The sequence below is a fragment of the Leptodactylus fuscus genome, chromosome 1 (assembly GCF_031893055.1).
Source record: "Leptodactylus fuscus isolate aLepFus1 chromosome 1, aLepFus1.hap2, whole genome shotgun sequence".
Lineage (NCBI taxonomy): Eukaryota > Metazoa > Chordata > Amphibia > Anura > Leptodactylidae > Leptodactylus > Leptodactylus fuscus.
Window position 1 is genome coordinate 175378087 of NC_134265.1, and position 13578 is coordinate 175391664.

Here is a 13578-nt window from a genome sequence, read left to right on the forward strand (position 1 = left end):
CACGGAAATAAAAAGGTATTTGGAGCTATGTACATTACAAAGTACAGCTAAAGCCTGAGGTCTAAGTCCACCATTTATTCTAATGAAATGCCCCAAGCTCAATTACAGAACTATTTTTGACTAACTGCAGACCTACAGGTTTTAAGCAAGTAGGCTGAGGTTTATATGGCTTTATAGCATTCACCTTAATCTGCAATGTCTTCTGTAAATGTTCAATCCGCTTTTCTGCTATCTTAAGCTTCTTTAACTCTTCTGATTCTCTGGAAAAGCCCTTTGGGGACAAAGACCTTGAACGTTTCACAGGTTGCACCTGGAGAATAAAACAAGGACATGGTTGAAGGAGTTGAACATTGGATTATGAAAGACATGCAAAATTAAAGAACAAGTAATTGAGAATACTAATAATGAATTATAAAAAAAAATCCTGCCTGGAATACTGGAGAAATAACAAGCAGAATTACCACAGTGCTACCGCTAAAGGTTTCTCTGTGACTCGTTAATGAGAATATTCATTTACATTTACATTGTTTCTTTCAGAATAATGATGTCCCATTAGGGAAGACTAAAGGGTTATAGACTCAGGAATGTAAGAAACCTCATTACAAAGGAGGGGATAGAGGATGGTCTAATTGCTCTATAAGGGTCCAAGGTTACACTTGATAGGACAACCGGAAACAAGAGGGAAAGGATTTTTTTTCCCTTTGAAATAGTTTAACACACTGTGAAGAAGAAGGAACAATATGCTTGAGGAATATAAATACAACAGACAGTGCATCTTATAGTGTAATGACCATATGGTCATTAACTATAATGTAGCTAACTAGAGACATGAATATGTGGATCCATTATATACAGCTTTGTATAACAATCTGGTAACAGATATATAAAAAGTAAGGCTATTAAACTACAATGGCTTCTTGTACTATATATGACTTTCTGCATAACACTAACATAGCAGACATGGATATAATATCATTAAATAACATGTTAGATGTATAGCAAAATAAGAGTGTATACAGATTGCCATATAGGTAGTAAATGGTTCATTTTTATGAATTGTACCTCGGTGCATGTGACATTTACGGCCTTGGGTAATAAGAATTATATAGCAGTAATACGCACCCAAATTTACAATAGGTGCTGCTTTGTAGAATGTGTTATTTAACGGAAGTGACAATTTTTTTTAAAAAACTTGACTCAGTTAAAATTATATTCTGTCTGTAGGAAAGCTGTAGGTGACAACCAACAACATCATATGACTTGAGTTGTTACCCACCTACATCAGACTTGTAAATAGCTACTCTGCATCTGGCAGCACAGAACCATGTGGTTCACCTAGGCAGAGTTATCATTCTAAGCACTAAAACCCTAGGTGACAACCTTGGGGGACCTGAAAGCAAGCACCAAGTGGGTTATCCAGGAATTTGAGTTAGCTCTCCTCCAAAATAAAGAAAATTGTCTCTAGTACCACCTATTCGTGGTAGCAAAACATAAGACATTTTAGCCAAAATCAGACTACCCCTGAAGCAAGTCTATAGAGTCGGAGTCAAGAGTACAGGTCAGTTTTGAGCTGGTAACCAGTTACTGCCTTTAAATAAACGATGATACATAGGATCAACTTTCTGTAATACTTGTTTCACACTACTAAGTTTTGGACTGTGGAGAGTCTTTGGAGAGTCTTGGAGTATGCCAAATTTACCGGCCGGAACACTATGTTGCAAGCAGGACTTTTCTCTCTGCATTTTTCAAGCAGAAACCTGGCGGACCCCATTATAGTATGTGAGGTCCATGGGTAAACGCTTTTTAAACGGGTTAGGTTTCCATTCTTCGGATCCCCAAGAGGACCCGAAGAACAGAAACCCAGGCACGGGTGTGAACCTAGCATAAGGTGTGTCCTGTAAATTGAATCACAGGTGTCTACACACTTATAATAAGTCAGTCTGATTAAGTGTAAGGTGTAAGTAGTGAATGGGCTGTTAGATATCATGGGGTGTACCACACTCAACATGGACAAAAGGAGATTAGAAAGAAAATTATAGACAAAACATGTTAAAAGGTAAAGCTAGATGACCATCTCCAAAAAGCTTGATGTATCTGATACTACAGTTGCACATATTATTCAAAGGTTTAACCCTTTCGGATCCAAGTGTCATTGATGCAACAATGCTCAGGCCAAATTTAGCACTTTGGTATGCATTGCTTTACACAGCAATATCTTTTTAATGGCTTTGCATATCCCAACTATTTTGACCATGTTTTTTTTTAATGATAAATAAGGCTTGAAATAACTAGCCTTATTTGTTAAGCAAGATGAATATTTTTTCACTAGAAGTAGAACAATGGTATAAAATGTGAAAAAAAAGTAAATGTTGCTTCTTTTACTCAAAACAAAATTGTTTTTATATATACTACTGCATATAAATTATTGCTTTCCTAGTTCTTCTGATCACAGGGGCTACACATTTATATAGTTTTTCAACAAAAAAAAAAAATTAGGTTTTATATGGTTTATATTCAGCATGACTTATTTTCTGGATCCCTGGTCCAATGTGTAAATTACCCAGTAGTTTAGTATAGTAGAGGGCTATAAACTGCTTGTGTTATGTCTAGCTAGGCTCCCTGCTGATACAGAGCCCAGGAAGTAGGTGATAGGAGGGGGTGGAAGGGAGCAAGTTCTGCTAGCACCAATGTGAATGGGAAGTCTCTTTCACCTTACTATCATCATCAGCTGGTGTAGGGAATCTTACGGGGACAGTGCTCTCTTAGGGTAAGTTCACACAGAGTTTTTTGTCAGGATTTTGAGGCCGTATCCGCCTCAAAATCCTGACAGAAATGATGGCTCCCATTGAAATCAATGGGAGCCGGTCAGCTCTTTTTTCTGGGAGCCGGTTTGTTCCGGTTCCCGGAAAAAGAAGCGAGATGCTCATTCTTCAGGCTGTTTTGCCTCGCGATTTGGCCTGAAGACACTCCCTCCTCCTGACTAGGCCCATTCACTGGGCCTAATCCGGAGCGGAGTGTGCGACTGGATGCCAGTACAGTGCACTGACATTCAGTCGCAGTAACCCATATTTAGGACCGGAACCTGAGGCAGCCTCCTTCTCAGGTTCCGGTCCTAAATACTCCGTGTGAACTTAGCCTTAGGCTGAGTTCACACAGAGATTTTTGGTCAGGAAATTGGTCAGGAATCCGCCTCAAAAAGAAGCCTAACAATAGAACTCTATTGGGAGGCTTTTTTTGGAGGATGATTTTGAGGCGGATTCATGACCAAATTCCTGACCAGAAAACTCTGTGTGAACTCAGCCTTTTAGAAAAAGAAATCTATAAAAATGTTTTTCGCTCCACCAATCAGAAATATTTGCTCTTTACTGATGAGGGGTAAGAATACAGAAACGTTGTCTACAGATAAGTATCTCTTTCTTTTTAGGGAGTCTCTGGCTTGGTTAAAACATAACTAAAATTTTGGACAAATTCTGATTTTCTGGAAGTACAGTATTTGTATCATTAACATATTTTGAAATAAAATTTATTAACAAATTTTGGATCCTTTCTGTGAAATCCTGCATTTTTCACTCTTTCTGTTTTCTCTGTATTGAGAGTAGTTTCTGCATCTCACTGAATGTTACAGTGTATGATAGTACTTGGACATTACAAAATTTACAAACTTGCTTTTATTGTCTTCGTTCATTTGACACTAAGGTTACTGTGCTATCTATATTATTTCAGAGACATCACTGGTTGAAAACACAATCGGTATTGAAATGTTTATATGCAGCTGTATAATATACATGATTTGAATATCTCAAATCCCAGATGTGTTTTCAACCAGTGATATAGCTGAAAATAATATAGATATTATTGTGGCCTTAGTCTACTATAAAAGAAGAGAACCTTCTTTCATACGACACAAAAAGCAAGTATTTTTCGGAATATTAGACGCACTGGACTATAAGACGCACCTAGGTTTTAGAGGAGGAAAATAGGGGAAAAAATTTTGAAGCAAAAAAATGGTAAAATATTTAATATATGGGAGTTGTAGTTTTGCAACAGCTGCAAAGCCACATTGACAGGTGACCCTGCAGCTGTATGGAGATCCATAGAGTGTTTTTTTTGCGGGGCCAGATGCACTTTTTAGTTATACCATTTTGAGGAATGTCTATTGCTTAGATCATCTTTTATTTAAATCAGAGGCAAAACGGTGAGAAAAAAAAACAGCGGTTTGAAAAATATCAGTAGACCGGGCATTTTCGGACACAGGGATTCCTAATGTGCATGTGTTTCACAGTCATTTTCTACTTTTATATGTATTCTAGGGAAAGGAGGTGATTTAGAAGTTTTATTTATTTTTTTAAAGCTTTTTTTTTTTTTTTTTACTATTTTATTGCCCCTTCCCCCTAGGTGGCTTGAACCTGCAATCATTTGATGGCAAGTCCCATAGACGGCAATACAAGTGTATTGCCGTCTATGGGAGATTCTCTACATTACTATTTCGGCTGGTCATAGACCAACCGCAATAGTAATATAGCAGTGACAGGCCTGGGAGCCTTCAGTTGGCTCCCGGCTGTCACCAGAACAGGTCGGCTCCTGCGACAGGAGCCGGCCTGCAACTTTAAAGGCATGGTGGTGTATTCTACACTTTGGGGAAAGGGGGGGGGTTAAGTTTTAATGCCCACAATTAGAATGCATTCTAATTGCGGGTATTAGCTTTGGGCCTCCGCGTATAGTGGAGACCCGGTTGCTATGGCGACCTCTCTGCAGCAGAGCGGCCGCCATTATTCTTACAGACCCAGCATCAATCCCTCCCTGGCAAAAGAACGGCGGATGCCGGGAAGGGTTTTAGACGCCGGCACAGGTGCCGGGGCCTGCAGCATTGTCACGCTCCTGTCACTCCACATTCGGACTATAAGACGCACCCTCATTTTCCCCCCAGATTTGGGGGGGGGGAAAGTGCGTCTTATAGTCCGAAAAATATGGTATGTACATTTTATGATGTCCAAGATATAACTGTTTCAAATGACCCTCCCCCTACCCACATATTCTCTACATGTTACACAGCCCATACTTCATACACAGTTATTCAGGGAGAGGCAGGAACAGCTCAGTGTAAATTGCAGGATTTCACAGAAAGGAGACAAAAATGTGTTAAATAAGTATATTCTAAAATGTATTAAAGACACAAATACTAACAGAAAATAAAGAGTTGTCTGAAAATTTTATTACACTTTAAAGTAACTAGTTATGTTCTAAGGCTCTTTACTGGATCAAATATTTACTAACTGGGAAGCTGACTCACATAGGTGCCTTTGAGAATATTTTTTCTTTATTTTGGAGGAGAGCCATTTTACTCACCTTTACATTAAATATGAAGGCTTAAAAATCTACATAAAATGTACAGCAAGATACAATCTCTTTCTGAGGCATTTCCAGCTATTAAAAATTATATTTAATACTGTTAAGCTTCTGTAAAAAAAAACAGCTATACTTACCTGTAACATCTTTGCCTATCCGGGCTTTGGTGTCAACTTCCGGCCGCATGCTGTGGCACAGAAGACCTGTTTGGCAGTGCTTTCATCTTTTGGGTTCTTCTTGTATTAACTGAACACTGTCCTATTCCCTATGGTAATTGATTTTCCACCACACCCATCTCCTTCACCTTAGTTTCCCTCTGCTCATCTAATAGTTAATTTTGGCCTTACCCTGTGATTAACAGCCTATCTTCCTATCAAGTCTGGAGCGGGTGCTTCCTCCCCATTTATTCTTGGCTTGCATTCACATTGGTGCTGGCATTTCTCTTGCTATTTGTTACTTGTATTCTTATTCTTGACCTCTGGCTTACCCTTTAACTATTCTCTTGGATTTTGATTCTGTACTGTGTTGCTCAACTGTTACCGGACCCTTTGCTAGCTGACCTCCCTTTGTTGTTGTTTTTCTTGTCTGTGTTCTGTGTTGTCACATATATAGGAAGGGCCCGTCAACCAATTGTTGCCTATTACTTAGGATAGGACCGGCAAGCAGGAAGGGACAGCGGGGGGGATTCAGCTTAGGGCCCACTGTCCCTTGTGCCCCTCCCCTCAGGGATTCCCAGCAGCTACTGGGCAATTGCTGTCCTAGCAATTCCCTCACATTAACTTTACGAATTTGGCGCCGACTCTATTCGGACACCAATTTTTTTTTCCTGTTGCCAGTGATTTGCTGCAGTGTCTAAACAGAAGCAGCAGGTAAAGTTAAGGTTTTTTTTGTTTGTTTTTTTAACAGCATGCTGAGCAATATTATCGTTCCTGAGAAAGGAGGATGTCTATCCTCCAAAACACATAGGAACTACATGTTCCTGCCAGACTCTTTGGCTGGGAGCTAGCTGCTACCCAGGGCTTTTCCCTACACAAGCCTGAATCTACCTATATCACAGCATTATGTATCAACATTACAAGATATAAGTGTACTAAGTGTGCAATAACACTGTAACATCGCTAGGCACTGATCTCACCACCACAGACCATTGCCGTATAGCCTCTATAGGCAGGTACATATGAACTCCAGGTAAGAGTTACCTTGAAACTGATTACAAATTGCAGAATTAGTGTCATTAGCTTAAATGCTTGCCTTCGTGAATACTTGGATTTAGGTGGTTGCCTATTGAAAGTATATTTGGCGGAGCGCAACTATTTATTTTGAACAGTAAATTAGGCTTCGTTCTGTAGCATTATACAAACATATACTGCCACCAGGACTTGAGGAAAAGCATTTTATTTAGTTTTTCTTTTACAATATTGTCTTTTTTATAACCATAAAACCTGTTTAAGTTCTGAAAATGTTGATTTTACAGTAGACCTTAATTTGGTGTATACCACATGAATCCATAGTTAAAGGGGTTGGCCACTTTCAGACCAATATTGACAAACAAATGTACAATAAAAGGATATACAATTTTCCAATATACTTTATGTATCAATTCCTCACAGTTTTCTAGATTTCAGCTTGCTGTCATTCATTCTGTCACTTCTAGAGGATAAAACTCTGAACATGGTCATGTGATTTACGGTCCATGGTCATGTGATGTACACACAGGTGTCGCTCGTTACAGTCACAGCACAATAATCAGACATCGGCCTGATAATCAGCCGTGCACCTGTGTGCTCATCACATGACCATGGACCGTAAATCACATGACCATGGTCAGAGTTTTATCCACTAGAAGTAACAGAATGAATGACAGCAAGCAGAGATCTAGATAACTGTGAGGAATTGATACAGAAAGTATATTGGAAAATTGTATATCTATTTATTGTACATTTATTTGTCAATATTGGTCTGAAAGTGGCCAACCCCTTTAACCTGCCTTGTGTCACAATTCAGTTTAAATTGTATTAATAGTGTGTGGCTTGATACATAACAACATACAGATGTAGCAATGGTTATCGGGTATCTATCAGCTCTCCCAACCACACTCAACTATTACCCTGACATTAAAGAGCATATCACAGTGATGAACAACATATTTTTATTATTATGCAGGTCACTTTTGTAGATTTGAAGAAAGCCAGCTTTAGGCCAAACCGCAGTCACAGCAGAAATGGATTGGGTTCTATTGAATCCTATCCACATTGCAGAAAAATTTGTACAGCAATTTCCAAAACTGTTGTGGTATATAATGGAATGGAAGCAGAAAGTGATCACTTTCTGTGATAATCACTGTATGAAATGCTGTGATCCGTTGCCGCTGTGTTTTTTGTTGTGGCCAGCTACGTGGCAGGTCTTCAACTCTAACTACATGGGGTGGCACACATAAGAGATGGTAGGGGTTTGAGTGGCAAGAACAGTGCATCAGGGAGCTGAATTCCCACGTAAGGACCTCAAAGTTGTATTCCTTCAAATCTACAAAGCGACATACATAACACAGGTATGATTTTTATCACTAAGATGTGCTCTGTAACACAGTGGTGACAATTCTATATGCTTGGGGGAGGTGGTAGACTCTGGTTAATTGACACTTAAAAAGGAATCTGTCACCACAACTCAGGAGATCAACTGAGCCCCACAGATATGTGAAGTTCACATGGCTAAAACTATGTTTTTTTCCCTTGTGAATTGGCATCTGTGTTACAGAGATATCACTGTTTTCATCAATATGCAAATAAACTCTTTGGAGCTAGGAGGGCATCACTGCTTACCTCTCTACAGCAATGAGGATGTATTGACAAAAACAGCAATAGGGTAGGGGGCAAGACTTCCTTTAACATATATAGAAACACTGTAGCAAAGATTGTTAAAATGATTTTTTTTTTATTTTTTTTTTTTTGGGGGGGGGGGTTAAATGGCTTTTTTTATCCATGTCAGTTGAACTTTGCTATATTTGGATTATAGTTTTGTACAGTAGACATTTAAAATTGATTGAATCTATCTCATGGAATTTAGTAAAATCCCTTTGTTTATTCTTATTTCTGCATTTAACAACATCTAATCAGATTTTTGTTCTTAAATATACAACTCCCATTTGTTTCCATGACATGGCAATGTGAATAAATGATAAGGGCATAAAGAAATGTTTGGGGTTTTTTGGTAAACAGAACAAAAAAATGTTTAAATATCATTGCATATAGGGAAATTGTTTCTTACAAAAGTGTGCTTTTATGGTTATAGAATATATTTTGACAACTAGTGGCTGACTTAGAAGATTTCAGGTTTTATTTAAACCAGCTTTAACTAACAAATTTGTGGAGTAGCAAATGTCGTTCAATGGAAAAGTGGATTTAAAAAAAAAAAAAAAAAAGGAGGAAGAGGTGGGGGGGATATTTTTTGTGGAAAAGGGCCACAAAAGCAAATATTTACAGTCGTTCAACACCAGAAAACTGGCATAGGGTGCATGTGATAAATCCCCCCCCCATTTGATCAGTGCAATCTAATTGCCTGGAAAAATAAAATCATCAATCAAGAATATAATAAAACAAAACAATAAAGGAATGGTAGACTCCCAGCATATTTACTTCTGGAATATGTACATAAATTTGTTTTCTTGTAAAATTAGAAAACTTCACTAAAAAGGCTGCATTTTCTTCTATACCATTTGCATGATGTCAATACAGGCATAGTTTAATGCACCCACACGGTATAATGCTTCCCAGTGATCCACACACAGTATAATGACTTCCTAGTTCAGCAGTTTATTCAACTGTATCTGCTTCTTGAGGATGCAGATACAACTGAATCCCAACAATTGGCCATTTTCCCCATGGAGTGTCAAGGCATTCTTAGCAGGTCTCCATGCAACCCTGCTTGGGAATCTTTGCACTAAACAAAATCACTTGTGTAAATATACTATACTTGTTATAATTGCCAACATTAAAAGCACAATAGTATGAATAAAAGAAAAAAAAAAGTTCAAACACAATGAGTTATAGAATGGAAGTAAAAACAGATTGCAACAAATAAATTATAGATAGATCTATCTATCTAAACATTCATACACATTACGTGACCTCTGATTTTAAAATAACAGATTCAAAGTAAAGTCAAAAAGTTTCAGTTTACAGTAATGGTGAATGGCCTTGGAACAGCAGTGTCGCAAACAGATTGGGATTTTCAAATGCAAATTGCCCTCATTACAGCTAAGCTCATTATAAGAAAACGCATGCAGATGAACTGCTGAAATTTGGACTGCCAATGGCATTCTAAGCCAAACCTTGGTCACCTTTGGCTTACAATTCATTTTAGCAATGGGCAACAATTAAGTATCTGAATTGCAATATTTGGCCTCTGCACAGCATAACAATTGGGTGCAAGATAAACAATGGTTTCAATCTGGTAACTTATTTACGGAAATAGAATTCTAATAGCTGAACTGGTAAAGACAACTGGCACTACTAAAATATAAAGGCTTATTCACATGTCTGCTATTAATGGATATACAATGTTCTTGTTAGTCACAGGCAGCACACAGCCCTAGATAATACTTTTTTTTCAGAAAAAAATGTTATATTGATCAGAGTCTATGTTGCCTCTTGTCCACCACCAAAAGTGCTTAAGAGAACATGTCACCATAAGAACTGCACAACAGATCAATGGGGGAAAAAAAAGACTGGTCTGATATAAAAGAAAAAAAACAGCATCATAAAAAGTCAAAGGTCTTGACTTGACCTCAAAATCTTCCCGATCTTATGGCATATCCACTGTCCAGAAAATACGTCTGACACACGTTTGTCTGAATTCACCCTAAGGATTTTCTTTAAACATATTAGTGTTAGTGGTGTCCATGCCTAGCTGTTTTGTGGCACTAGGAGGACCCTATTTAATATTAGGCAGGTGATTTTAATGTTATAGCAGGCAGTTTGTGTGTTATTTGCATTTGAGCTTTAGTATATACCACTACATTGTTCCTTTTACAACTATAAAAGTAATCAAATAAAAAAAAAGGTCAATACAGTAGAAAAAAAGGTCTAGGATTAAAAGGGGGAAAAAAAACAGGAAGTAGCCGCTTCAGAAAACATTCTAAATGTTATAATCATGTCAAGTAACAGAATATAAGAAGCCTTTGGCAAATGGTTTAATCATTTTTCCAAGCAGTTGCAAAAATTATAAAGGTAGACTTATTAAAAAGTTAGTTCCTGAAATCCTAGTGGGAAAAGCTTTTTGATTCGAATAACCTCGAATTGACACAAATGCACCAGACAATAAAAGACTTCTTACCTCATGTGTTCTCCCAGCCCTCAGGATGCTGCTCTCAAGTGCATCCCTTCTACAATTATTTACTTGTGTTAACTTGAGATTCACTGCTTTAAGTTTGTCCTGTAGAAACCTTATTTCTGATTTCTGTGAAGCTATTACAAGTTCTAGTTCCATAAAGGATGGGTGTTCCAAGTCCTGCAGAAATTACAATCACAATTAAAAGAGTTAATGATATAGCACAATTAAAAGATTACACATATATATCTGACTATTATTTCTTAGAAGCATGTGCTCTATAGCCGTTTCATTCCATTTAAAGGAGATTCCCAGGATTTGTAATAAGTCATGGGGAGGCCGAGGGTGGTATGCATGAAAGAAAAAAAAAATAAAAAACTAAAGAAAGAAAACCCCACTCATACTCACCTGTCCATCATTCGCTCCCAGTCCACTTTCCAGCATGAGCCATAAGGCTCACATATCCGCTGACGCTAGGTCCACACTAGTGCTTTCTCTCCGTTGCTCCGGTCATTTGAGAACCTGAACAACGGAGAGATGGGGTGGTTATCTAGAGCATGGAGGATGAAGCCTCACCAAGAGAAGAAATGCCTCTAAATGCCCTTTTAAGCTCATTTGCATAAGTCTCGATTTTCATAAAAAAAGGAGCTGCAATGCAGAATAAGAAAGTCATTTTTGGAAACTGTCGAAGCAGCAATACATGGTACGGTTATTAGTTTTCTAATATTTTTCCTTGCAATAGACTCCTTCAATCTATAAAATAATTTAAAAAGAAACAAAAACAAACCTGTTGTACAGCTAATTACAAGACAGTTCTGATTACTGTGCTGTGACTGTAATGTGCTTTGCACCTGTATGTTAAACACATGACGATGGACTGATTTTTATCAGAAGATTATATTAAATAATGGCTTAAATAATGACTGTTCTCCTTACATACTAGTGAAACTGCTAGTAAATGCAGCCTGCTTTAACCAGTGAGAGCTCAAAATCTAGATGGGCTACAGACATGATCTTGATTTAAAGGGTTGTCCCATGAAAAGCATCCTATCTATACTGATAGTTTATGTGGATTTAAGACATCTCCTAAATACATTGCTTTATCAAAACAGCTTTATTTGGCCGCTATCTTAATTTATTCACTTCATTGTTTACACTCTGTTTCTATGGCCACGGGGCTTATCTGCTCAGTTCCCAAGTGATGTAGCTGCATGCTCTCAGGGGGGAGGGAGGGGCTGAGTGCTGGCAGCAGCTCAGAGCTGTATATGTCTGACAAGTAACGGAGCTCCTCAGATAGGGAGGTGAGAGCTCCGGGATTACTGTGCTGTCTATCTTCAGCTCTTCCACTTATCAGTCGGTTTAATTGAATTTGGCTGATAAGGGCTGAGATAGGGAGTCCGATACCTCTGTATGTAATGCAAGCTGACTCAAATCCAGCTCTGCTACATCAGCTTGTATATCAGCTTCATACTGTGGTAATGCATTTACAACCAATATCTCATTACTGACTGCAAACATAGCAGATAGCAGAGCAAGTGAAAACCCACCCACCAATATGCCGAAAAAACCAGGAAGTGAAGAGAGCACAGAGCCTGCAGGTTGGTGAACAAGAGTTATGGGAATCCCCCTTTAAAGTCAAGATTCTACAGCTCCTACAGAAATGGAGTTAGAGCAGTTTAAAGGGTCTGCCATAACTACAGTCTCACTGAACGTATCCTTCTCCGGATAAACTGTAACACACTTTGCTCACACCCTGAGCAGGTTTCGTCCAGAACTGTGAAAGGGAGGTGGGGGTGAAATGCCCCCAGCAATTTAATATAGATATTGTTGGTATGTGATCAGTGGGGTTTTGACACCAGAACCCAACTGCCTTCAAGTGCCAGAAACTCAGGAATGGTGTTGGAAACAGAAGGCACCACCGTATAGTATCCATGTTGGGGTACTGCAGCTTAGCTCTATTCAATAGAAGCAGGGCTGCAGTTCGTGTATGTGGCTATCATATAGTCCAGTAGCAGCTGGAACAGCTGATCGGGGTGAGTGGTGTGTCAGAGATCCCCACTGATCAGATACTGATGGCCTAGCCTTAAAATAGTCCATCACTAAGAAAAATACCTAGACCTCCACCCCCTCCCCAAAAAAACCCTTAAAAAATGATTATAGGAAATTATAGAATAATTAATGATGTTCAATTACAGATTCTAAATGTAGCAAAAACACTTTCATAATAAAAAGATGGATTTTTTCCCCATAGAATTATTTAAACTACAAAGTAACTGACAATTAACATACCCTGTGTATTCAAGTGACTACGGGAAAAAGAAAAAAAACAAAACACAACTGTGACACGGAGTGAATTCATGTGATGAAAGGAATAGATTTCAACCCCCCAAAAAAGCACACCATCCACATTATACTAAATATAGACTAAACCTGGCAATTTGTGTACGAATGACCCCTGACTTTCTCTTAATGGCAGATGTGAAGAGAGAAGGATCATGAAGTTGAATTTTAACATGCCTCATCCTTTTGTTCTTATGGGATATAAGCCAGCGTCTGAGGTGCCCGTCTGCAGCTTATTCGGCTCTCTACATTTAGAAAACACGCTTTTAGCTTTGGCACGCATATCTGTGCAAGGGGGTGTAAAGAGGAATAGCTGTCCTCCAACAACAATCTTAATTCGTAAGGCCAATGAAAGCAACGAAGTAGTAGTTAAACAATAAGGGGCATCGAGTCTCTCCAATAAAAGGCAACATTATTTAAAACTTCATAAACTTAATAACATAAAAGAATACCAAGTGAAAACACTTAGGAGACGTCTACAGGTATCACAATAATATAAAGTTTTGTGTCACTTCCATTAGAAGGTCTCAACCTTTAACCTTGCACTGTCCAATCGGACTCTTCAAG

General features: G+C 38.4%; 1 protein-coding gene across 1 annotated transcript in view; it reads right to left on the reverse strand.

The window, feature by feature from the left end:
- CNTLN (centlein) overlaps positions 1-13578 on the reverse strand; it is a 267766-nt gene that overhangs the window by 154978 nt on the left and 99210 nt on the right. The window contains exons 10-11 of the mRNA XM_075280345.1: positions 10678-10851; positions 185-310 (exon numbers count right to left, since the gene is read on the reverse strand). Coding sequence (XP_075136446.1) covers positions 185-310; positions 10678-10851 — 300 coding nt within the window. The remainder of the gene's footprint in view (positions 1-184; positions 311-10677; positions 10852-13578) is intronic.